Source organism: Odocoileus virginianus, chromosome 31 (assembly GCF_023699985.2).
Source record: "Odocoileus virginianus isolate 20LAN1187 ecotype Illinois chromosome 31, Ovbor_1.2, whole genome shotgun sequence".
Classification (NCBI taxonomy): domain Eukaryota; kingdom Metazoa; phylum Chordata; class Mammalia; order Artiodactyla; family Cervidae; genus Odocoileus; species Odocoileus virginianus.
In genome coordinates this window covers 27759900-27785317 of record NC_069704.1, presented here as the reverse complement: position 1 = coordinate 27785317, position 25418 = coordinate 27759900, and the positions used below count along the sequence as shown (strand labels likewise).

Sequence of the window (25418 nt, the reverse complement as noted above, 5' to 3'; positions counted from 1 at the left end):
TGTAGGTAGCAGAGCCAGAATTTGAACCAGATATTGTAGCACAAACATTCATGTTCTTAACTGTGCTGAGTGGCACGTGCGTGCTCTGTTGTGTCCGACTCTTTGAGACTCCGTGGGCTGTAGCCTGCCAGGCTCCTCTGTCCATGGGATTTTCCAGGCAGGAATACTGGTGTGGGTTGTCATTTCCTTCTCCAGGGGATCTTCCCGATCCAGAGATCACACCTGCGTCTCCTGCATTGACAGGTGGATTCTTCACCACTGAGCTACCTGGGAAGCCCTGTATTGAGTGGTGGGAAGGGGTAAGAGTGCCATTTAGATTAACTTGCTATTAAGAACTGCAAATGGGAGAAGGTGGTTCTGTAAGCAGTTAAAAAGCTGCCAGGATCACTGAGGATTTCCCTGTTCAGTAATATGGATCAACAACTGCCTCCCATCCTTAAAAATTATTAACCATGAGAAGAGAATGATGAGGAAGCATTATTACAATATATCCGCAACGAATTATTTTGTACTTTGTTTCCAAGCGTATTTGCTTAGACAAGATTATTATGTACTGAGTTTTCTTAATGCAGGACTATACCTCTTTAAAAATTTTTATAGCAAATTTATAAGGAACTCAAAGTTTATCATGAAATTCTCTTCCCTTTCAGTACTTTGGAAGGAAGTAGGCGGTATTATTTACATGTTAGGTTAGATCCATGTGTTCCAGTCAGGTATTCACTGAGTAAAGTTTTATGTCTAGAACCCACTTTTCCTTGATTCACATTTTCACATATTCAGGTGAAAAGATAACTGCCTGAATGGAGGTTTCGACATTTGAACTGAAGATTTGTATGCTCTGTCTGTCCACATCTCAACTGTCTTCCATCTAAGCATTTTTTCTGCCCTCTTATTCCCTACATAGCATAGAGGCTGAATGTTGGCTTTGGCGATAGAATGAAACTTGTTAGCTATTTGATAGCTGTATGATCTCCCTTCTTGATTTTCTTACCTGTAAAATGGAGCCGTTAATTTTGTCTAACTTGTGGGATTAATTATCACAGGCAAATTAATGTAAGCACTTTGAAGAGCATCTGGCAGTGATGCTAGCTAAACATGCAGTGAATGTTAGCTTTATTACCCATTTATTTCTCCATAAAGGTAACTGTTGTTAAAACAGTTTTCTATTTCTTCTGTAATTTCACTCATTTAGAAATAAAATGTATTATTATCAATTTTACATATAACATTGTTCTCAAGTCATACATTTGACACCTTATGTTTATAAGCAGTTTTAATGGAAAATTCTCTCCAAAATTTTTCTGTCATAACAAGAGCTGTAAATATATTTGAATTACTCAAAAAAAGGGTTGTTGACTTTATTTTATTTTATTTTTTTTTTTTTGATGTCTGATCTTATTTATTTGTTACTCTTGGAACATCTCATTTTTGACTGGACTCAGACTTAGAAGTAGAAGCTCTCAGAGAGGACAGTCTCCGTCTCTTGGCAATCTGTTCCTGCCGTTTTTCTTTGGCCTCCTTCATTCTCTTGGCCAAAAGTTTAGCATATTCTGCAGCCTCTTCTTTGTTTTTCTTAGTACGCTGTTTCTTCAGAGCAATACGCCGGCGTTTGTGTTGCAGAACTCGTGGAGTCACGAGACGCTGAATCTTGGGTGCTTTAGTCCTAGGCTTCTTACCTTCTTTGTTTAGGGGCTTTCGCACAACATACTGGCGGACATCATCTTCTTTAGAGAGATTGAAAAGTTTGCGAATTCTGCTAGCTCTTTTGGGACCCAGGCGACGAGGCACTGTAGTATCAGTGAGTCCAGGAATATCCTTCTCCCCTTTTTTCACGATGACCAAGTTGAGAACACTCAGATTGGCATCCACAATGCAACCCCGTACAGATTTGCGCTTTCTCTCTCCAGTCCTCCTTGGTCTGTAACAGGAATGCCCCTTACTCAGTAGCAGGCGAACTTGGCCATGGGTCAAGACACCCTGCTTCATGGGGAAACCCTGCTTATCGTTCCCGCCACTGATTCGGACCACATAACCCTTCCATTCTTCACCCAGAGCGTCAGCAGCAACTTCTGTGGCCATACGCTTCTCGTAGAAGGTACGAAGTTTTCGTTCATCGTCCACTTCAATGAGCTTCTGGCAGCCAGTGGCCGGGAAAGAGATGTTCAACTTCATTCTGAAGTGGCCCGGTTGTTGACTTTAGAATGATAGCAGTTATGATGCTTTTATAACTGTTAGAAATATACTTGCATTAGTCCTTTCTGAAACTGAGAATTAGCTGTATCTCTTGTTGAATATCCAGTCTTTGCTAAAGTGACAGTAAAAACTGAATTCAGTGCTGATTCAAGTGGGACAATGGAATCTGCCTGTTTTGTTTGTTTGCTTAGACTGTGTTTTGTTTTTTTTTTTCATTTTTGGGTTCACTGGGTCTTTACTGCTGTGCACACTTTCTCTAGTTGCGGTTAGCAGGGCACCCCCCCCCTCCCCCCCGTTCATTGTGGTGCACGGGCCTCTCATTGCAGTGGCTTCCCTGTTGTGGAGCATAGGCTCCGTCTAGGTGTGCAGGCTTAGTAGTTGTGAGCACATGGGCTTAGTTGCTCCATGGCATGTGAAATCTTCCTGGACCAGGGATCAAACCTGTGTCCCCCACACTGGCAGGTAGAATCCCAACCACTGGACCACCAGAAAAGTCCTAGAATGTGTAATAATTTTTGGTCAATAAAAAGCAAGGTTAAGGAACCTATCCTTGGTAATTTTATACTGTTCCCAACGTGGCTTGTTGAAATGGCAGGTGATAACGGAAAATGCGTACAGGGCATCTGTAAGAACACCTTTGAATGAGGTGCATCTGAGTGAACAGTGTCAGGCTGATCACCTTCATGGAGGGAATCACTTGTGGCAAATGCCTTATTCTAAACTGCACAATTGGCTTTATTTTGGGTGTCTCTTTTTCACTTCAGGTCTGCTTTTCCTACATGCCTTCTACTTTTTTGTTCTATTTCTCTATGTTTAGACATATGTTTTTAGGACAAACCAGCAAACAATACTTCTCTGTGGCCTTAACACAGAATCCATTCTTACTGAACTTTTTGGAATTTATTAACTTCTATTAGGTTATCTTAGTTATGAAAGAATCCTCAAATTTGTAGCATCCAGTTCCACCAATTTCTTAATTCTGTCACAAGTAGGCTATAAAACCCCTCATGACTCCTTAGTATTTCTTTATTTTTAGCTCTTTTTCTAAAAGTTATAGGGAAAAAGGTATTTAAATAAGAACAGTATATTGAAACTGCAAGTAAGTAATTGAAACTAAACTGCTACAAATCATGGTCATTCTTGTTTAATAATTTCTCTACCCACTTCTTCTACTCCCAGGATATATTACATATCATCCAAAAATGTTTCAGAATTAAAAAATAACTGGAATATCATTATCTCATCTAAAGTTTTTAAGCAGTTCCTTAATATCATTAAATATCTAGGTAGCTTCTGAGTTTCCCTGATTATCTTAAAATATTTTCTTAAAACAGTTTATTTGTTTGAATTAATATTGAAATATACATTTTAATGGTATGTTTTTTATATATTTTTATTAATAAAACAACATTATTGAGGTATAATCTGAATTTGATAAACAGCACATATCTAGTATATATAGTTTTACAGGTTTCAAACCCATAAACAATCAAAGTAATGAGCACATCTGTCAGCCCAGAAAGTTTCTTTGTATCCCTTTGTAATCCCTCCCTCCTGCCCCTTCCCTTCAGGCAACCAGTGACCTACATTTTTGTCATTAAAGATTAGTTTTCAATTGCTATAATTTTATATAAATGGAATCATACAGCATGTATTCTTTCTGTATTCCTTTTTTGTCTATATTATTTACTAAGCATGCATATTTTAAGATGCATCCAGGTTGTTAAATGTGTCAACAGTTTCTTCCTATTTATTGCTGAGTGATAATCCACTTTACAGATAGGCCAATATTTGCTTAACTATCTACCTGATGATCGTTTAGATTACTTATGGTTTTTGCTATTATAAATAAAGCTGCTATAAACATTTTTTTGTATCTTTCTGTGGATATACATTTTCATGTATTTCTCTTTGATTTCATCAATGATCCAATGATGGTTTAGTAGCATATTGTTTAGCTGCCACATGTTTGTGTTTTTTAGAGTCTTTTTCTTGTAGTTTATTTCTAATCTCATATCATTGTGATCAGAAAAGATGCTTAATATGATTTCTATTTTCTTAAATTTACCAAGGCTCACCTTGTGACTCAGCATGTGGTCAATCCTGGAGAAGGTTCCACGTGCACTTGATAAGAATGGGTAGTCTGCTGCTTTTGGATGGAATGCTCTATAAATATTAGTGAAGTCAAACTTATCTAAAGTGTTGAAGAACTGGCTTTTAGTTTCATTGATCTTTGTAATTGTTTTGTCTCTTTCATTTATTTATGCTTTGATATTTATAGTTTCTTTTCTTCTACTGACTTTAGGTTTTGTTTGTTCTTCTTTCTCTAGTTGTTTTAGGTGTATGCTTAAGTTGTTTAGTTGAGATTTTTCTTGTTTCTTGACCATTCTTGTTGTTTGGACCATTGAGCTTTCATTTTCATTTGTAAGTATTTTTTTTTTTTAATTTTCTCTTTGATTTCTTCAGTAATCCATTGGATGTTTAGTAGCATATTGCTTAGCCGCCATATGTTTCTGTTTTTTATAGTTTTTTCTTGTAGTTTATTTGTAATCTCATAGCATCATGATCAGAAAAATTGGTTGATATGGTTTCAATTTTCTTAATTTTACCAAGGCCGTCTTGTTCCCCAGCATATGGTCAGTCCTGTAGAATGTTCCATGTGCACTTGGGTAATCTGCTATTTGGGATAGAGTGCTTTATAAATAGCAATTAAGTCCATCTGGTCTAATGTGTCATTTAAGGACTGTGTTTCCTTATTAATTTTCTGTCTGGATGATCTGTCCATTGATGAAAGTGGGGTGTTAAAGCCCCCCATTATTATTGTAGTTTTTTAAAAATTATTGTATTATGGTCAATTTCTCCTTTTATGGTGGTTAGTATTTGCCTTACATATTAAGGTGTTCCTGTGTTTTTGGGTGCATATATAATTAGAATTGTTATATCTTCTTGGATTGTTCCTTTGATCATTATGTAGTGTCCTCCTCCTTTGTCTCTTGTAACAAGTCTTTGTTTTAAAGTCCATTTTGTCTGGTATAAGTGTTGCTACTCTAGCTTTCTTTTGATTTCCATTTGTGTGGAATACCTTCTCCCATCCTCTTACTTTTAGTCCGTATGTGTCCCTAGGTCTGAGGTGGATCTCCCATAGACAGCATATATATGGGTCTTATTTTGGAATCTACCCAACCAGTCTATGTCTTTTGGTTGGTGCATTTCATGTATTTGTATTTTGATTAATGTAATCAATAATTGCATTAGTTATCAATATGTATGTTCCTATTACCATTTAAAAAATTGTTTTGAGTATGCTTTTGTAAGTCTTTTCCTTCTGTTGTGTTTCCTACATAAAGAAGTTCCTTTAGCATTTGTTATAAAGCTGGTTTGGTGGTGCTGAATTCTCTTAACTTTCGCTTGTCTGAAAAGTCTTTTTATTTCTCTGTCAAATCTGAATGAGAGCCTCACTGTGGAGAGTATATTCTTGTTTGTAGGTTCTTCTCTTTCATCACTTTAAATATTTCGTGCCATTTCCTTCTAGCTTGCAGAATTTGTGTTGAGAAATCAGTCAAAAACCTTATGGGAGTTCCTGTGTATGTTATGTTATTTATCATTTTTCCCCTGTTGCTTTTAGTATTTTGTCTCTAGTTTTTGTCAATTTGATTACTGTGTGTCTCACTGTTTTCCTCCTTGGGTTTATCCTTCTTGGGACTCTGTGCTTCCTGGACATGGTTGACTATTTCCTTTCCCATGTTGGGTAAGTTTTTAGCTATTATCTCTTCAAATGTTTTCTTGGGCCCTTTCACTCTTTTCCTCCTGGGACCCCTATAATGCAAATGTTGGTGCATTTAATGTTGTCCCAGAGGTCTCTTGGACTGTCTTCATTTCTTCTCATTCTTTCTTCTACATTTTGTTCCACAGCAGTGATTTTCACCATTCTGTCTTATAGGTCACTTATCCATTTTTCTGTCTCAGTTATCCTGTTACTGATTCCTTCCAGTGTATTATTCATCTCTGTTCATTTGTTCTTTAGTTCTTCTGGGTGTTTGTTAAATATTTCTTGCATCTTCTCCATTTCCTACCCTCCTGCCCCCGAGATCCTGGATAATCTTCAATATCATTATTTTGAATTCTTTTTCTGGAAGGTTGCCTATCTTTACCTTTATTTAGCTATTTTTTCCCTGAGGTTTTATCTTGTTCCTTCATCTGGGACATAACCCTGTGCCTTTTAATTTTTGTTTAACTTTCTGTGATTGTGGTTTTCATTTTGAAGGCTGCAGAATTGTAGTTCTTCTCTCTATAAGTTAATTTTCAACAACTGTATTTAACAGCCAAATCACAAAATTCCTGAAAAAAATTTTAACAATTGGCTGTTATTACTTAGCGCAAGCCAAATCTAGTATGGCATTATAGAGTAGTAGAACATGTTTCTCTGTTATTCATATTTTTAAAAAATTTTCTTAATTCTAATAGTGAGAGGCAGAGGTTTGATCAAATTCAGGTTCAACTTTTTGGTATGATTGTTGCAAAGTTTATGAAAGACTGCTGCTTATCTTCCTTTATCCATTGATTTATTAGGGCTGCAAATCAGTGATAGTCTAATTCTATCATTCTGTCTTTATTTAAGTAGCTGGGATGATCTATAAAGAAAAATTTACCTAGAACTAGTTGATTACAGTGAGGTGTAAGTTTGTTAAGGAAATAAATGATAGTAAAAGAAATATTTTACTTTTACTTATTTTCAGAATGAGTTGGCTTCCTCATATCTTTCAAAGGTGCCAGTAACTTTTTTAAAATGTCGTTATGAACTTAGAGATTATCTGATGTGTTTCAGTTCACTGAGATTTTATGCTTATTGGTACTTATACTGATCCATTTTTTGACTGAAGGGAGCCTCTTCAAGTTAATCCTTGATCCTTTTGACACACACTCAGTAATCTTTGATAGCCTGCTTGCTTTCTGGCAAGACATGTTTATGACTCATCATCTATAGTTCACGCCTTATACTGAGTCATTTTTCCAGGGAGCCAGAGTCCTTTAATAGAATATGGTATTTAGAATTGTATGGCATCACTTACACGTGGAATCTAAAATATGATACCAGTGAAATTATCTGTGAAACAGAAACAGACTCACAGACATAGAGAACAGACCTGTGGCTGCCAAGGGGGAGTGGGTGTTGGGGAAGAGTAGATGGGATGGAGTTTGGGATGAGTAGATACAAACTATTTTACATGGAATGGATAAATAACAAGGTTCTACTATATAGCACCGAGAATTCAATATCCTGTGACAAACCATAATGGAAAAGAAAATGAAGAAGAATGTATAACTGTGTATAACTGAATCACTTTACTGTTCATTGTAAATTAACTGTACTTCCATAAAATAAACTTAAAAGATAGAATATGGTATTTAGAAACCACAATCTAGGCACTGGGGTTACTTACTACTACTAGATTTTTTTTTTTTTTTTTTACTACTACTAGATTCTTAACTGTTTCTAGTATATTTAAGTGGATGAGCTGAGAAATACACATTACACTAACATTTTTAAGACAAAATATGAGTTTATCCATTATTTTCATTTGAAATTTAGGAGTACAAGATTTTAGCTAAACTTTCTTACATTCATTTTTCTTTTTCTTCCATGCTGAAAATCCCAGTTTTCAGTAACATTGTACTATCATTTGCTACACACATGACAAATATTTATAACATTACCAACACTATCTTCAGTAACATGATTATTAAAAAGTTTTATATATAGAGATGAATAATCAAATTTGTATTTCAAGGCACTTTAAATAGCTTTTTTCTGATGCTTTTTATTGCCAATGTGATAAACAATTAGGCTAATTTGACTAATCTTGCTTCCAAATTTTAGATATTGAATTTAAATGTTTTATAATTATACAAAATATTTACATGTTTCCAAAGTACAATCTGTTAAGACATGATATTTTCCAGTTAGCTTATATCCCTGTTCTTTCCCTGGTGTATGTTATAATTTTATTTTAAAAATCTGTATGTGTATATATTTATATGTTGTATTCCTTAGGTGAGTGGAAACATATATTCTACCTTGCTGTTTTATCAGTATATCCAGGAGGTGCCCCATAGCAATATATGTATTTCTGATTCTTTTTTAGCTGCTTAGTATTCATGTTTGATGTCTGTAATTTTTCCACTAAGATCTTCTCCAGATGATTTTGGTTCATTTCCAGTATTTGAGATTACAAAATTTAATGTCTTTTTATATTTTTGCCAGTGTATATTTTGGATATGTTTTTATTTTAAATACTTATTTATTTGGCTGTGCTGGGTCTTAGTTGCTGCATGCCAGATCGTTCATCTTCATCACAGCATGTGAACTCTTAGTTGCAACATGTAGGAACTAGTTTCCTGACCAGGGATTGAACCCCAGGCCACCAGCATAGGGAGTGTGGAGCCTTATCCTCTGGACCACCAGGGAAGTTGCTGGGATATATTTTCATATTAGTGTTTTTCCAAACATTTCATTGTGAAAATTTGTAAGCACACCTGTTCCTACCACCTAAACTGATACAGAATTTACATATTGTGAAATATACAAAAATAAGTTTACATTCATTGTTTTGACATTTGCACTTTTTTTAGTTGTGTCATTATTTATATTGAGTTGTAAGAGTCCTTTTTGTATTCTAGATCTAAGTCCCTTATCAGATAAATGGTTTGCAAATATTTTCTCCCATTCTGTTGAGTTATCCTTTCACTTTCTTGATGGTGTCCTTCTGAAGCATGAAAGTTTTCAGTTTTGGTGATGTCTATTTTATTTACTTTTTCTTTTGATGCTTTCAGTGTTGTATCTAAGAAGCCACTGCCTAATCCAAGGTTTATGCCTATATTTTCTTAAAAGAGTTTTATACTTTTAGCTCCTATACTTATGGTATGAGGTAGAAGTTCAACTTAATTCAAAGGAGAAAGAACTTTTCAACAACTGTTGCTGGGAAAACTTAATATCCACATGTAAAATAATGGTCTTTGGCACCCTGGTCAAAAAAATTAATTGCTCATAAATATGAGGACTTATTTCTAGACATTAAATTTTGTTTCATTGTTCTGTATGTCTGTCTTTTTTAAGAATTCATGAATTTAAGGAGGACATTTATAAAAGAATGCATTTTTGACTCACTGTTTAATAACCTCTGTTCATGGTTCTCTATATATGTTTTGTCTCAATATCTTCTCCCATTTGTTTCTACAATTATCTCATTTTGTGTGTAATACCATATGGGAAGGGAATGCTTGGTGGTGAGTGTAATATTAATGTCACTGGAATGGTTATATTCCCATTTTTCAAAGACTGCTTTCAGCATAGACAGGGAGTATCTTCAGTTGAGAATGATGGCATAAACTTATGAAAATAAGGAAGCTTATGGTGCAAAGATTTTCTTACCTTATTTAAATCTGAGACACAGTTCTGTGAAAGTACATTAAACTAATGGGTATGACTTCCTCTTTCAGAAAATAGACATTTCAGACCCATCAAAAATTATTCTTTATGATTATACTTCTTTATAGAGTTCCTGAGTTGGAGGTAGAAGAAGAAACTCAAGTTCAAGAAATGACCCTAGATGAGTGGAAAAATCTTCAAGAACAGACCAGACCAAAGCCTGAATTTAACATCCGGAAACCTGAGTCTACTGTCCCTTCCAAAGCAGTGGTGATACACAAGTCTAAATATAGAGATGATGTAAGCATGATCTTTTATATCTAGAGGTAATCTTCATTGTTACCTTATTGAAAACGAAATGGAACGTTAGTAGTTGACATTCTAGTTTCAACCTTATAGTAATCAGATGTGTCTGTTTCAACCTGGGAGTAACCATGCATGCCTAATTTTACTATATTTTTATTAACTGAAAAAAAATTGACCCTTTCAATACTTGATCCAAAGCAGTTATAGTGAGCACATTTTCTGCTCACTCCAGAGCTGTGTGAAGACTGTGATTATACTGTGTTTTAGTTGCATTTCAGTTTTGTGTCAAAAGAGAGATCTAGAATGTTTCCCTGAATGATGCCGTTTCGTAGGATAACTACTGGGCATTTTTGTGATTAGATTACCTTCAGTTATGATTCTTTCTTTTAAATTCAAGTATAGTTGATTTACAATATTTATATAGTTTCAGGTGTACAGAAAACTGATTCAATGTTATTTTTCATGGTTCTAATTCTTAATAGGCGTGTTTAACTGAAACTAGTTGATCACTTTAAACCAGTCAGAGTTGGGTGAATCCTTTCTTGTGATATTGCAGTAGCTTTGCTCCCTCTGCAGAAATTCAGGAGAGGACCCCTGAAGCCCCATGACAGGCACTGCTAGCATGGCCAGCTATCCATTTGGGATTGCGAACACATTCTTAAGATCTGATTTTACATGGTTTGTGTTCACCTATTTATTGGCAGCTTCAGCTTTGAAAATATCTTCCAGCATATATTGATAAGGCTGGTCAGAGAGTTATTCAATCACATTCTATTTGAATTCCTAAACTTAAGGGAGAGTACACTGAAGCATTGTAATTTTAAAATTTAGAGTTAGTATCGTTCAGTCACAGCTATTTATCTTGATACCAGTCTCTGAGTCAGTGATGGTGGTGAGCACTCTTCCTCTCTGCTTGATGTTATTCATTGATTTTCCATTTGAAAATCAGGAGTCTTATACTATGTAGATTTGTCTGTGTTCCCATTTACATTTTGGTTAGTTATATTCTTTTTATGAGTAGTTTCTCTAGGGGATCATTTATGATACTGGATTCCTTCCTATCTCCTCTTTCCATCAATCCAAACTCCGTGAGTCTATGTTTTGAGTTGTTCCTCTAGAAAAGGCTTTTTGTACACATACGAGGCCAGAGCCTTTTACAAGTCTATCAGCTAGTTGGGTTGGGGTATTTTTTTCCTATCCACTTTCTTCTCTTGTAAATAAAGTTTTGCCTAAAACAACTGTGCTGTCAGGATTTGAAATGTGCAGCTGACATGTTAAGTAAAAATAGAAGCTGTTCTTCTTAATCCACACCAGATTCATCTTCCCTGGCTTCTGAGAGAGGTCTCCTGGAATCTTTGAAGCAACTGGGTTAGCTTAGTCATTGAGCTTGGTCTCAGTAAGGCACACATCTTTGTTACTTATTAACCTTACAGCTTTGATGATTTTAGCCAGGAATTGTTCTTAAAGAGACAGAAGCCAAATCTTGGTGTCGCTACTTTGTTCTGGATACCCTGAAGAGAACAAAAGCACTTGAATAATACCTCTTGTTTCCTTGGAGCTCTGTTCTTGGCAAAGTTAAGACCTAACAGTAGCCTATGAATAGAGCAGGCCCTTAAAGCACTTTGGCCTGACCGTTTGCTCACTCAACTTCCATTGCAAGCTGTGCCTTCTTACTGGAAGTCTGCTGTGTCTCTGTGGAGGTGCCTTGACAGCCAGTTGTTTTCTAAATCAGGCAGTAGTTTATTATTTTGCCTCTTACATTTTTTTGTATCTATCTTGTTACCAGAGTGCAAGTGTTTCTGAATTGTTCTTTCCTTCATCTTTTTAACTTCAAGAGTACATCTGCCTAAGGACACAAATGTTAAACACGAAGCCTGGAATAAACATATGGCCAAAAGGGAAATGCGTGCTCTGGGAAATTTGATTCCATTTGCTGGACAAGCATATGGATATTTAACCATATAACACTTTGGAGATTCTCATCCACAATCATTGACCTATTTTCTGCAGGTTTATATTTCTCTGTAGGTTTATATTTTACTTACAAGTGAAAGCTTTTGTTTCATCCATTGTTAGGAATTGAAACCAAATCAAATTTTTAGATTTATTAATACAGTTTTAACAAGAGACAGAACTAATTTGACCTCTTAATTCATGTGTCCATGGGATTCTCCCGGCAAGAATGCTGGAGTGGGTTGCCATTTCTTTCTCCGGGGGATTTTTCCAACCCAGAAATTGAACCTGGGTCTCCTGAATTGCAGGCAGGTTCTTTACCAGCTGAGCTACTACAAGGGAAGCCCCATACAATAAAATGTATATTTTCAAAGAATTTTAACTAAGGTGGTTTTTAAAAAGCAGCCTGAGTTCTTTATTCAGCCTTGGAAGCAACCCTTAGATAATCATACTGTTGTGTTACTCGTTCCATATATTTTGAGTCAAAATTGTTTACTGTAAATCATCCAATTTTTAACATATGGTATTTGTACAGTCAGCACCCATGTTAAGAGCAGTTTCTCCATCAAGTTCTTTTCTAGGAAGGTGAATTTTCCTTATTTATCAAAGTAGCATTTGTGAACAAAATAAAAGGCAGGAACTAAAACTTTTCAATCTCAGCAAAATATACTTAGATATGTAACATTTATAGAATTTCTGTTAGTCATGTTAAATCTTACATCTTAACCTACTAAACTGATAGAAATTTGGTCTGACTTGAAGTAAATTCAAAAATGCTTGATTTAAGACTATGAGACTACTATGTATAAAGTAGATAACTATTAAGAACCTACTATATAGTTTAGGGAACTCTATTCAATACTCTGTGATGATCTGTATGGTGATAGAATCTTAAAAGAGTGGATTTAGCATTTATATAGCTAACTGGGGCTTTCCTGGTGGCTCAGCAGTACAGAATCCACCTGCACCGCAGGAGACACAGGTTCGATCCCTGGGTCAGGAAGATCCCCTGGAGAAGGACATGGCAACCCACTCCAGTATTCTTGCCTGGAGAATCCCAAGGACAGAGGAGCCTGGTGGGCTACAGTTCATTGAGTTGAAGTCAGACATGAGTTAGTGCCTGAACAACAGCAATAGCTGACTGACTTTGTTGTTACAGCAGAAACTAACCCAGCACTATAAATCAGCTACTCCAATTAAATAAAAAAAAAGAAAGCCTGTCAGTATGAGAACGTGTGGCTGCAAAATGTGCAAAACCCACGCAGCTGGAAGCAGAACAGCAGCATCATCTTCCCCTGCTCAGGCCAGTGAGTGTCCATGGAGACGGCCATGTGTATGTTCTGTGTTTGATGCTGTAACTGTGTTTCAGATGGTAAAGGATGACTATGAAGATGATGCCCACGTTTTCCGGAAAGCGGCCAATGACATCACGTCCCAGCTGGAGATTAATTTTGGTAACCTCCCTCGTCCCGGGCGTGGAGCCAGAGGTGGCACACGGGGAGGCCGGGGAAGGATCAGAAGGGCAGAAAACTATGAACCCAGAGCAGAAGTGGTGGTAAGTATGTATATTCTAAATCCTGGTTTTTTGAAGTGAGAGGATGAAGATGCCGTGAGCCTATAGAGTTTAATTTTGGAGGATCATCAAGTTCTGCCTGATCTAGATAGAGGACGTTCTTTCTCCTCTGTCTAGTGTGGGTCTCATGTTAGAGTGTTTGGAATGGTCATCAGCATGATGGGCATCAGTTGGATACAGACCATTGTGTAGCCCTGGTCTCCAGGGAAGTCTGTCTGCTACGATTGTACACTCAGAGCTGGAGAAAAATTCACACATGTGCATCAGATGAGGTCCCCAGGCTCGGTATTGAATTAGATCAACTGACAGCTGCTTACTATGGTGTAAGCAACCCTGTGCCTTGATGCTTTCACAGTAGACAGAATCCTTCCAAGAGCTTCGAGGCGACCTTTTCACGTCAAACCATTCTTTGCCACTCTTCAGCCAGCACTGCTCTACTTCTGGGACAGACAACCTTGTTCCTTACTCCATGGGGCCTTTTTGCCTGCTAGCCTCCCTCCCACCCCTTTGCCTGTTTACCTAGGATAGATCCTCTACCCTCCCTTCATCAAAGGAGGCTTTCAGACCAGGTCAGAGTCCTTCCTTTCTTTGAAGCACCATCTGCATTGGTAATTGTACTATCGCTGGTATAGTTGTCGAGCCGTATCTGCTGTCTCCAGAAGCCAGATTGGTTTCCCCAGTGCCTCGTATAATGTAAGCTGTACTAGACTCTTCATCAGTGCTTTGTAAACAGATATACCAATACCTGTTTAGTGGGAATCGGGCACAAGGTTCGGTGGCCCGCAGAGGCACCATGCTGTCCTTGTGAGAATGGGGCAGCCTCTTCTCTGTGGCTGGTCTTGGAAATGTTCCTTTTGCTGCCTGAGTCCCTGATTCCTGGGAGGGGTCTAACTTGTTATACTTCAGTTAGAACGAAAACAAGTGTTTTTTCTGGGTAAACTTGAGGCCAGCTTGGAAAAAGGATCTCTTCTGTAAATATAAAATATATGCCTGCCCCTTCCAATAGCAGCTGTGCCACCGCGGTGCAGTGTGGCTATCTGGTGCAAGGGGCCCTGCCACCCACCTGGGCTCTTCCAGCTCTGCCCCACCCTCAGGCCCCACCCCCCTTCACAGTTGCATTGTGTCAGAATCCTGTTCTTTTTGCTCATTTATTGTGGTTATCTCCAGGAGAAGTTTCTCTGCTAGAAGACATCACTTAACTCTAACGTGTGCATGGCCACCACATTGCACTGGACGCCCTGACTGTGGGCCTCCATTCATCCCCAGGCCATCTGTTACTGAAGTTACTGAATGCTCCTCCTGCAGGAGCTCTGTGAGCTCCTGAGGGTAGGACTGTCTTTAATCATCCTTGTATCTCCATGTACAAAGGGTGAACAAAGGTGAACAAAGGGGCTAGATAAAGGGTCCAGGTGGTAAAGAACCCACCTGCCAATGCAGGAGTCTGAAAGATCCCCTGGAGGGAGGGCATGGCAATCCACTCTAGTATTCTTGCCTGGAGAATCCCATGGACAAAGGAGGCTGTTGGGCTACAGTCCATAGGGCTGCAGAGAGTCAGACACAACTGAAGTGACTTAGCATACATGCACGCAAGGTACAAGTGAAGGGTCACAGTAAGGATTTGTGGGAGTGGGGGAGGCAGGGTGGCAGGCACTGACAGCCACTCTGCAGCGGGGACAGAGCGGGTCAGAGGAGGGAGAAGCATGCTTCCGTGCCCCCCTCTGCAGGGTCTGAGCAGAACTTGGCTGCAGCTCAGAGCAGGGCCTCGCCTAGGGTGACCTGCCGCTCTTCTCTTCCCGCTGGGCCTGTGCCTCCCTCAGTAGGGCCACTCACCCCTACTGTTAGCTGCTCCCTGCGAGAGCAGGTGCTGTGTCTGACACACTTCTGCACCCAAGTGGGAACGGGTGAACTGACAGTTGGTTTTAAAACTTCTCTTTTTTAGATACAAGATGTTGCTCCAAACCCGGATGACCCTGAAGACTTCCCGGCTCTGGCCTGAGACAGCCCCATTTCCCTGGCAACTTAAACAGCACTGGCATACCTATGAAGAGACTTTTCTTGCTGTGGGGAAGAGAGTCAGACTCTAAGAACAATAGATGTTGCTTTTTCCCGTGTAGTTTGAACTCATTGCACTCTTTTTGGTCTGGGTGGTTTGTGGGAACAGGGATTCCTCCAGACACTAGACAGCAGCAGTTCTGGCTGGGGGTTAGTCTGGTACTTTCCCAGGAAGGTAGATAACAGTGACTATTTTTTTATTTAATGAATTCCAAAAGTAGTTCAGAAATAATGTTTAAAATTTGTACATAGAGATTGTATTGAATCCTCCACAGAAGCATGGAGAGTAAAGCAAGTTGTAAAATAGAATCTATTGAGACTACTTAGTAAGTTGTATAGATACCAGAAGGCTGTGTCCTTCAGTATTAGAGGAAATACATATAACTCTGCTATTAATTTAAAGCAGTCACAGCCTAGTTTTCAGAGACCAAGAAATGAAAATACAGTTATATTTACCATTTACTTGTAAATGTTATATTCTCCCGGAATTTTTTTGGTTTTTTTATTTAACCAATAATTTTAAATAGCTACTGTGCAGTCAGAGGTTACCACTCTGTGGCAGAGAATTAGGGAAAGTATTGGGGTTTTTCCTGGTGATTTAAACTACCTCGTGGTTTCTGTGTGTATGTAACATACACATATACACATGCTTAGTATAAATGTGCATATTTAGTGTTTGGGTGGTTTTTAGAATGAGTATTAAGTATATGATCTTTAAAATCATGTTATTTAAGCCACCAATCAAATGAAAAGGGGTCCAGGGAAAAGAGTGTTGCAGATTTTCTCCCTCAAAGCTAGTGTCAGAATTCAGCACCTGTGTACAAAAGGCTGTCTGTCCCTGTCCTGGGCATGACTTGTAAATAATACTGAACACCTATATGCAGTTTTTCTCACTCGGCCCTGCACCCGTTCGAGTTCCTCTTTCTTGCCTTTGGAGCATGTTAGGATTAGGGGTTTCCTTGGAGGTTCAAGGAAACCCCACTAATCCGCAGGGCTGAGACCGGGAGGCCCATGGCGGTTCAGCTAGCTGCCTGTGGGTAGTGCCGTGATGGTGGCTGGGGCGGAGGCAGCTGTTAACAGCCCCGGAAGCTGCGGTGACACTCTTCCCATTTTACCGAAGAAACTGGGTAACAGTCACAAACTTGTTACACAGTTGATGTTTATGTTGGAATCTGAACCTTGGTCTCAGGATTTGTGCTTTTGTTTGCCTTGCTATACTGTCCAAGATGGCAGTTCTGAACTTGAACCCAAGTGTAAATAAAGGTTGGTATTCCCTCCTAACTTTGTGTATAGAGAGTTGAATCCTTTTGGTGACACCCAGGTCAAGAGGGAAGAACATGGGGAAAGACCACAGTGGAGTCATTTCACATTTTGTTGAATAATCAGAGCTGAACCCTTAGTCACATTAAGCCAGTGTGGTTGACAGCCTACTTTTGGATTCTTGTTATTAATCTGAGTGTTAAGGTCATCATTTTATTCCCCCTTCCCAGAATAAGACAGTGAACGTGAGTACCCTAATCTGAGTTAAGAAGTCTTGTGAGAGTAAATGTCATGCTCAGCCATGATAGTCAGCTGGTGCAGGCTTGAGCTGTCACGTTAAGTCATTCTGCCTTGCCTTGGCTTTGAAGATTGGCAAAACAGAGATCCCTTTCAAAATTCCCTTATTCCCTTTCGTGTCATGAATAACACTTGCAAAGCCCATTGTGCTGGATTTCATGTTGCATATGCAAACACTGCATCCTTCCCAAAGAGACTGAGGATTCCTGTGCCACGGAGCAGTCTCAGATCTCATGGTCAGAAAAAGTTTAGTGAGGGGATAGGGGATGGTTTCTGGGCCTGCAGAGGTTTTCATTTGCTCACCAGGAATACCTCTCACCAATTTGGTGGGTCAGATGAATGTCAGGCTTTTGTCATATGACTGTCCACAGTCCAGCCCCAGAGAAGACAGGGAAGAGCATAGGGCAAGAGGAATCCATAATGTGATGTACGGAAACTCAGGAGGCAGGATTGAGTTTGCAGCTATTCACAAGGCAAGGCCTTCCAGAGGAGTTTCCACCGCACAACTCCCTTGAGGTGATTTGGTATAGACATGTTGTCATGAGGCGGGACACGTTTCTGGCTGATAAGTTTAATACTAAGCAAATTAACCCCATCTAAGAAAACTTGTGAGCCTAACAAACCCTTTTAGAAATGGAGAGCAAGCATATTTGAATTCCCAAGGCAGGTGTGCCAGCCCCAAGCCTTCACCCAGGAGCTCACTGCAGGGGCTCCGGCTGCCAGAGCAGGAGCTAGAGATGAGCTGGTCCCTGGACCTGCAGCCAGGAGAGCCTCATCAGTAGAGAGGTGTGAACCCAGACAGGATGAGGGTTTGGTCCCTGCTTTGACCAGATGAAAACCTGACAATCTGGGAAGAAGCGGGGTCACTGCAAAAGCTGCTGCTGGCTGGGAACCTGGTGCTGGATGGTCTGAACGTCTAGCCAGGCTACTGTGAAAAATACATCTTTAGCCCAGTGTTACTGATGAAGAGTTGACATTTTCATCTCATGCAAGGCTGGCCCCTCACAGAAGCCGTAGCAGGCACCCCATTTTCTAGTGCTGGGTTCTAGTGGATGCCCTGTCCTCCCCTATTCCCTGGCTCCTCCATGCCAGCCCAGGGCTTAGGCGTTTCATGGATGACGGCATTGCTTCTCCTTTGAAACCACACGATGTGTGGTGTTGGCAAGTCCTAGGGAAGAGCAGGACCCAGGTCTCAGAAGCTGGGAGAGGTCAGCCCTTGAAGGGAAAACAGGACTGCTACCTACTAACCTATCCAGGAGAGAGCCACGCTGTCAAAAGAGGGTGGGGAGACCAGAGCATGAGCCCAGCAGGACAAGCAGAGGTTCATTTTGAGGAAAAAATGTGCCACTTTCCTTTTACTCTGCTGCTGTTGTCCTCAGCACCCAGAGAAGACAGGGCAGTCGGGATCACATTCCAGGACCCTGCCGCCTCCCCTCCACATCCTCCCGACACTGGCCTGAAGTGAGGCGCTCGGGCAGCCAGCGACACTGCCCGCAGCATGTCCAGGTGTGGAGGCTGTTCGTATTTGTGTAATAAAGTGAGTGAGAAAGAAGAAAGCAAGTTATTGCAAAGAAATCTTTATTGTTAAATACAACACAAAAGTGCAAAACTTTATTGTAACCACTACCTAAGTCAAGGAACCTATTTCTCCAGGAGGCTGTCCATGTGACCCTGCCAATCACAGCCTGCCCTCCTTCGGAAAGGAGTACTATCCTCACTTAGAGGAAGCACTGCCCAAGGAGGCAAACCTTAGCGATAAGGCTCTGCCCTTTACCTGAATGTCCTTTAAGTCTGAAGGGTCCCCCTCTACCTTTGTTGCAGAACCTGGGTAACATGAAGAAATGAGCATTTCTGGAGTAACTGCTGTGTGCTGTCTTATAATTGTCTCATGACTTGTCAGGGAACAGGAAGAGACATCCATCTTCCATGCTCCCTAGCTAGTATTTGGGCGGAATGGGATGAAAAGATGAAGGAGAAAGAAGACTCCGTCCCCAAGCTGTGTTCTTTCTACACACCCTTGAAATTTCCAGTTCATGTTACTAGTCCCTTGGGCAAAGCTGCTGAGAGGGTCAGGAAAGGCCAGAAGATACATGTGCCTCTGTGGGAGTCAGAGGACCACATGGGGTATGCGCTGTGCTTAGCTATCCCTGGGATGAGGTGGTGCCCACGGCAATGCTGCACTGTGACACATTCTCCTAAAAGCATCTGAAGTACTCTTAGAAAGCTTTGGGGCTTCCCAGGTGGGGCTAGGGGTAAAGAACCCGTCTGCCAGCGCAGGAGACGTAAGAGACGTGGGTTCCACCCCTGAGTCAGGAAGATCCCCTGGAGGAGGGCATGGCAACCCACTCCAGTATTCTTGCCTGGAGAATCCCATGGACAGAAGAGTCTGGCGGGCTATAGTCTATAGGGTCGCAAAGGGTTGGACATAACTGAAGCAACTTAGCACGCATGTAGAAAGCTTTAATAGGTCTCCTGCACAGGTGGTGATGGCAAGTCGTGGGAGGGCACGAGACTAGGTTCAAGGCTGCTGGCACGGTGCTGGCGGAGACAGGGGCAGAAGCTTGGCTCTCCCAGAGGCCTCATGGAGCCTAAAGTCCTAAGTGCTCCAGGAGCCTCTGCTGGCCCAGGCCACCTCTGCCCATCTCCTGTTGCTCTGGGAGAGCCTTTTCCTTGGCCATAGGTTTCCCAGGACCCAAGGCAGTAGGACTTTCCCCAACCAAACCACAAATGCTTTCTAAACTATCACAGCTTCACCACGTGTGAAACTGGCCCCATAGTGTGGGGAGAGCACCAACTGCCTTGTTTCTTTGCAAAAATGTGGCCCCATTTCAGAAGGCTGACTTGCGAGCATCGTTGGGGAACACCTATCATGAGAATAGAGTGGCATCAATTTACACATAGGAAAAGGCCAGCTCTCATTCCAATCCCAAAGAAAGGCAATGCCAAAGAATGCTCAAACTACCGCACAACTGCACTCATCTCACACACTAGCAAAGTAATGCTCAAAATTCTCCAAGCCAGGATTCAACAGTACATGAACCAAGAACATCCGGATGTTCAAGCTGGATTCAGAGAAGGCAGGGGAACCAGAGATCAAACTGCCAACATCCACTGGATCATAGGAAAAGCAAGAGAATTCCAGAAAAACATCTGCTTCATTGACTAAGCTAAAGCCTTTGATTGTGAGGATCACAACAAACTGGAAATTCTTAAAGAGATGGGAATACCAGGCCACCTGACCTGCCTCCTGACCTGCCTCCTGAGAAACCTGGATGCAGGTCAAGAAGCAATAGTTAGAACTGGACATGGAACAATGGACTGGTTTCAAATTGGGAAAGGAGTATGTCAAGGCTGTATTTTGTCACCTTGCTTATTTAACTTATATGCAGAGTACATCACGAGAAATGCTGGGCTGGATGAAGCACTAGCTGGAATCAAGACTGCAGGGAGAAATATCAATAACCTCAGATATGCAGATGACACCCCCCTTATGGCAGAAAGTGAAAAAGAACTAAAGAGCCTCTTGATGAAAGTGAAAGAGGAGAGTGAGAAAGCTGGCTTAAAACTCAACATTCAGAAAACTAAGATCATGGCATCTGGTCCCATCACTTCATGGCAAATAGATGGGGAAACAATGGAAACAGTGACAGACTTTATTTTCTTGGGCTCCAAAGTCACTGCAGATGGTGACTGCAGCCACGAAAATAAAAGACTCCTTGGAAGAAAAGCTATGACAAACTTAGCATATTGAAAAGCAGAGACATTACTTTGCCAACAAAGCTCTGTATAGTCAAAGCTATGGTTTTTTTCCAGTAGTCATGTATGGATATGAGAGTTGGACCATAAAGAAGGCTGAGTGTTAAAGAATTGATGCTTTTGAACTGTGGTGTTGGAAAAGACTCTTGAGAGTCTCTTGGACTGCAAGGAGATCCAACCAGTCCATCCTAAAGGAAATCAGTCTTGAATATTCGTTGGAGGGACTGGTGCTGAAGCTGAACTTTGGCCACCTGATATGAAGAACTAACTCACTGGAAAAGACCCTGATGGTGGGAAAGATAGAAGGCAAAAGGAGAAGGCAATGACAGAGGATGAGATGGTTGGATGGCATCACCGACTCGATGGACATGAGTTTGAACAGGCTCCCAGAGATGGTGAAGGACAGGGAAGCCTGGTGTGCTGCTGTCCCATGGGGTCACAAAGAGTCGGACATGACTGAGCAACTGAACTGAACTTACACATAAGTCCTTCGGGTTTCTGAGAGTTCTCGAAAAAGAGAAAGAGTATTTTCTCCAGCATAGCCACCCTGCCAGAGGCACCGAGGATAGTTCCAGTCAGGGGTGTACACAACCCAGCCCCAGGGGACCTCACTCACCTTGATCAACCACCTGCATAGATGTGCTGGTGGCTCTGGTCTGCACTTCACCCACCCCCTCAGATAGGAGAGCAGCATTAGAGCAACCGAGAGGAAGACAATATGCCTGAGGTAAGTCCTACATTCTTGACAGTGCAAAACGATCAGAAGGAGAGTGTTCTGGGGAGAAGGGAAAGTGAAAGTGAGCGGGGCGGCCAAAGAAACGTTCAGTGAGAGGGGTAGGATGCTGGGGAGAAAGGATGCAGGAGAAATGCAGAAGCCAGGTGGCCCAGCAAAGAACGTGGAACCCCAGGGTCCTGTGACTAGGGTGGGAAGACCTCCGTCAGGGATTGTCACCGAGGATCCCCAAGGCCCAGAACAGGGCTTTGAATGACTGGAGAACAGGCTTCTTCAGGGCACACGTCTAGGCGGTACCCTTCAGTGCACCTGTGTGACTGGCACCCTTGCAGTTGGATGACGCTCAGCCAGTGATGCCATGGAGGGCTTGTCTACGAAGTCTTCAAAATCTTGTGTTTGAGGGAGACGGAGGAATCCACTCCCATCAGATAGTCACAAGGAGTCTTATATTAGACTCCTATCTACTTGGAATTGCACCACTACCTCAGAGGGGGTGCCAGCCTGGTCCTGCTCCCAACCCAGCCATCCAGGTAGCCTACAGGAAGTCCCAGCTCTGGCTTTGGGCTGAGATCTCAATACCCAGGGGAAGAATGAGACAAAAACTCCTATGCTACGAGGCTGAGGCGTGGGCCTGAGGAAACAGGTTTAAATTGCATATTGAGAATATTTCCGATGGTAAGCGCTGTGCTGTCCAGGGGAGACCTCTGGAGATCTAGTCCCTGTGGATCCCGAGCCAGATTAAAAGTCGGTCTAGAAAGGTCACAGCCCAGGACATCCAACCATCACTAGAAAAGGGTGGGGGGGGAGACAGATGGAGTTGTAGTTACACCACCAGAATCTGTCTTAGGGGTAACGATACTATAGGGACTGGTTTAATTTGCTGGCTGGAGAAAAGGCCCCAAGTTTCACGCTGTTTAAAAGTGGACAAATATGGGGCTGGCCAGACAGAAACACTCTGAAAGGCAGGAGTGAGCTAGTCATCATGTCCCCGTCCCCACTCCTGTCTGCCAAAGATGAATGAATACTCAACTGCTACTTGAGGATATGCCAATCACTGGTCTGCCTAGGGTATACCTGTGTCACAACAGACCCCTCACGCTTAGGGATGGAGAACACAGGATGGGCAACCTCCCTGTGGCTGCTACACTGATATGCCAGGGCCAGGCAGGAAGGCCGGCCGAAAGTCCGAGTCCCCCACTCTCTTGAGAATGAGCCTTGTTCTCAGGGTCAGCCCCCGCTGCCTCCTATTTTAATGAAAGCTTTCCTTCGTGCCCTTCCTCTGCCAGCTGGGGCTTGGACCAGAGTTAAACAAGGTGAGCACAATATTCACTTTACAGTCTACTGCTGTTTCCGTGACATCGCCCAGTAAAGCTGTATTTGAACCTACTCAGCAGTTCCCAACTGGGGGCGGTACTGCCTGCTGAAAGTGGCTCAAACTGTGTATTGGGAGAGGCGGGGGCGGGGGTTGGGTAACCCAGTGGGTGGGAACACCACTGGCATTTAGTAGGAGGGGCAGGTGGGGGAGTTTTGCAAGGAATGCCAGACTGGCTGCATTCTCTGGAGTTCTACACAAGGAAGAATTGTCTGCCTGAAAAGTCATCTTGTTTTACATGGAGAAGCAAACCCACCCTGAGAAGCACTGTCTTTCTCAAAATAAAACAATGCACAAATGCTACTACCTCCCCCTTTCCTCCTATCCCCACCCAAAGCCTCTCCTCATTTAAACCGATGATATAAGAATCAGAGGGGCCGCAGCCAGGGTCCCGCCCTGCAGGAGGCCTCCTTACCTGGGCATCTCAGTGTGGATAGAGCACCCGTCATCCAGAAGCATGTCAAAGCCATGCAGACTTGCTAGCAAAGAAATGAGACACAGTTGAGACAAGGCAGAGACCAGATGTGCATCAGGGGCAGGGAGGAGGGATTTCCATTCCACGTGGACGGGGCCAGGCTCCCCACTGAGGGAGCTGGGGTTATCTATTGAGAGGAATCTGAAAGGGTTTCCCAGAGTCCGTATGCTCCTCCAGTAAGTGAGAAGATGGTGAGACTATACACAATAAAGGAGTATATTATGCTAACCACTCAGAAGACAAAATGCCCTAAATCTGAATAATGGGGCAGCTCAAAAACTGGACTATGTATAGCAGGGAGGGATGGTGACTACAACCCATGGCTCTGGGGTCAGTGATGTCCTGTTAGTGAGCCAGCTCAGCAGTGTCACAACAGCAGCTGCCAACGAGGTGCAGAGGGAGTTCAAGACTGTATGTGTGATGGTTCTTTTGAAAAGCATTAAGCCAACATTCTAATTTTTTAATTAAACATAATATACACGGCTCTCAGTATGTACCAGGTGCTTGTTCTCAGTAATTAACAAATGTTAAATCCTCATACAACCATATATTTTAATTTTTTAATTAAACATAATATATATGGCTCTTAGTATGTACCAGGTGCTCGTTCTAAGTAATTAACAAATATTAAATCCTCAAACCACCTTATTAGATATTGCCATTCTGGCCCAAATCACACTGCTAATAAGCGGCAGAGCAAAGGTTTACACCCAGTCTGGGTCCATAATCCATGCTCTGAACTATTATTAACCAAACTGCTTTTCGATGCAGTGTACATCAAAAGCTTTAGAATTTTGTATGTCCCTGACCTAGAAATGCCTTTTAAAAGAATTTAACCTAAGGAAATAGGCAGCACCACCCAGGAAGAATTTACATATGAGAATATTCATGCAGTGATGAAACAGTAAAACGATGGAAACTGCCTACATGAGCAACAATGGGGAGAGGATGATTACTTAAGTCACGGCATACTACAGAGAAGCTTTTGGAGATCCTCCACTACACTTGCCTCTCAGTGTACCCCCAGCTGCACTTAAGACCCAAAAGTGGAGGAAAAGAAAGCAGTGGTGGGTATTATGCTCAACACTGGCACCAGGCCCCATACTAAGGCACAATCACGTACTTTGGTCTCTTTTAATCCAAACACCACACACTTACTGGTCCAGTTTTATGGATGAACAAAATAAGAGCCAGGAGGCAGATAAAGGATCCACAGAATAAATAAATAAAATAAAGCTCATTTTAGAATGCACATTGCTGACTGCCCCTTTCAACATGAAGGGGCCTTCTCTACTAAATCATTTCAGCACTCTGCCTTGATCACTCTCAAAAGAGAGTTTCAGTGCGTGAATTTCTCCCTTCAGAAGTCAAATTGTCTGGCCTCTTTAAAAACTTACCATTATACTTGTATGGAATTATGCTGCAGGGACCAAAAATAGCAGAGACTGGGGGATGATCATCTGCTATCAAAAACTGGTCTTTACCTAATTAAGAGAAAAGTACCTTAAATGTATAAAAATTAATTTATTGAATCCTAAAGGAAAGCAATCCTGAATATTCAATGGAAGGACTGATGCTGAAGTTCCAATACTTCGGCCATCTGATGTGAAGAGCTGACTCATTAGAAAAGACCCTGATGCTGGAAAAGGTTGAAGGCAGGAATAGAAGGGGACAACAGAGGACGAGATTGTAGGATGGCATCACCAACTCAATGGACATGAGTTTGAGTAAGCTCCGGGAGATGGTGAAGGAGGCCAGGCCTGCTGCACTCAATGGGGTCACAAAGAGTCAGATACGACTGAGTGACTGAACAACAATAAAAATTAACTTACTGAAAGCTAGGTGCCAAATGCCATTTGCAGCACGTCCCATGTATTATCCCACTTAATTCTCACTCTAATTGTTAAGGTGAAAATTCTCTTATTCCCGTTTTATTTATGGAAAGAAGTAGAGGTGTTTAGTGAATTGTCCATGTGGTGAATGAAAACTGGACAGAGAAAGAAAGCAAAAATCTACAGCACT

The 25418-nt window shown here is 41.4% G+C and overlaps 3 protein-coding genes across 6 annotated transcripts in view; 1 reads left to right on the top strand and 2 right to left on the bottom strand.

Annotated features, from left to right (window-relative positions):
• Window positions 1-16784, top strand: part of HABP4 (hyaluronan binding protein 4) — a 35279-nt gene extending 18495 nt beyond the window's left edge. Inside the window, exons 6-8 of the mRNA XM_070459496.1 lie at window positions 9748-9919; window positions 13248-13433; window positions 15391-16784. Coding sequence (XP_070315597.1) covers window positions 9748-9919; window positions 13248-13433; window positions 15391-15447 — 415 coding nt within the window. The 3' untranslated portion in view covers window positions 15448-16784. The remainder of the gene's footprint in view (window positions 1-9747; window positions 9920-13247; window positions 13434-15390) is intronic.
• Window positions 1413-2181, bottom strand: LOC139032436 (small ribosomal subunit protein eS6-like). Its single transcript, XM_070459497.1, has one exon. The coding sequence runs from the start codon at window positions 2170-2172 to the stop codon at window positions 1423-1425; it is 750 nt and encodes a 249-aa protein (XP_070315598.1). The 5' UTR covers window positions 2173-2181; the 3' UTR covers window positions 1413-1422.
• Window positions 16785-18621: 1837 nt separating the features above from the next.
• The window catches only part of CDC14B (cell division cycle 14B), a 130056-nt gene continuing 123259 nt past the window's right edge, over window positions 18622-25418 (bottom strand). For 2 of the 4 annotated variants that reach the window (XM_070459486.1, XM_070459493.1), the window contains 2 exons: window positions 23337-23400; window positions 18622-22334 (listed from right to left, as the gene is read on the bottom strand). In XM_070459486.1, coding sequence (XP_070315587.1) covers window positions 23382-23400 — 19 coding nt within the window. In that variant the 3' untranslated portion in view covers window positions 18622-22334; window positions 23337-23381. The remainder of the gene's footprint in view (window positions 22335-23336; window positions 23401-25418) is intronic. The other 2 variants (XM_070459487.1, XM_070459495.1) reach the window with 2 other exon arrangements.

Excerpts from the sequence above, each read along its gene's own strand:
- LOC139032436 (XM_070459497.1), bottom strand. The coding sequence starts at position 2,172 with ATGAAGTTGAACATCTCTTTCCCGGCCACTGGCTGCCAGAAGCTCATT.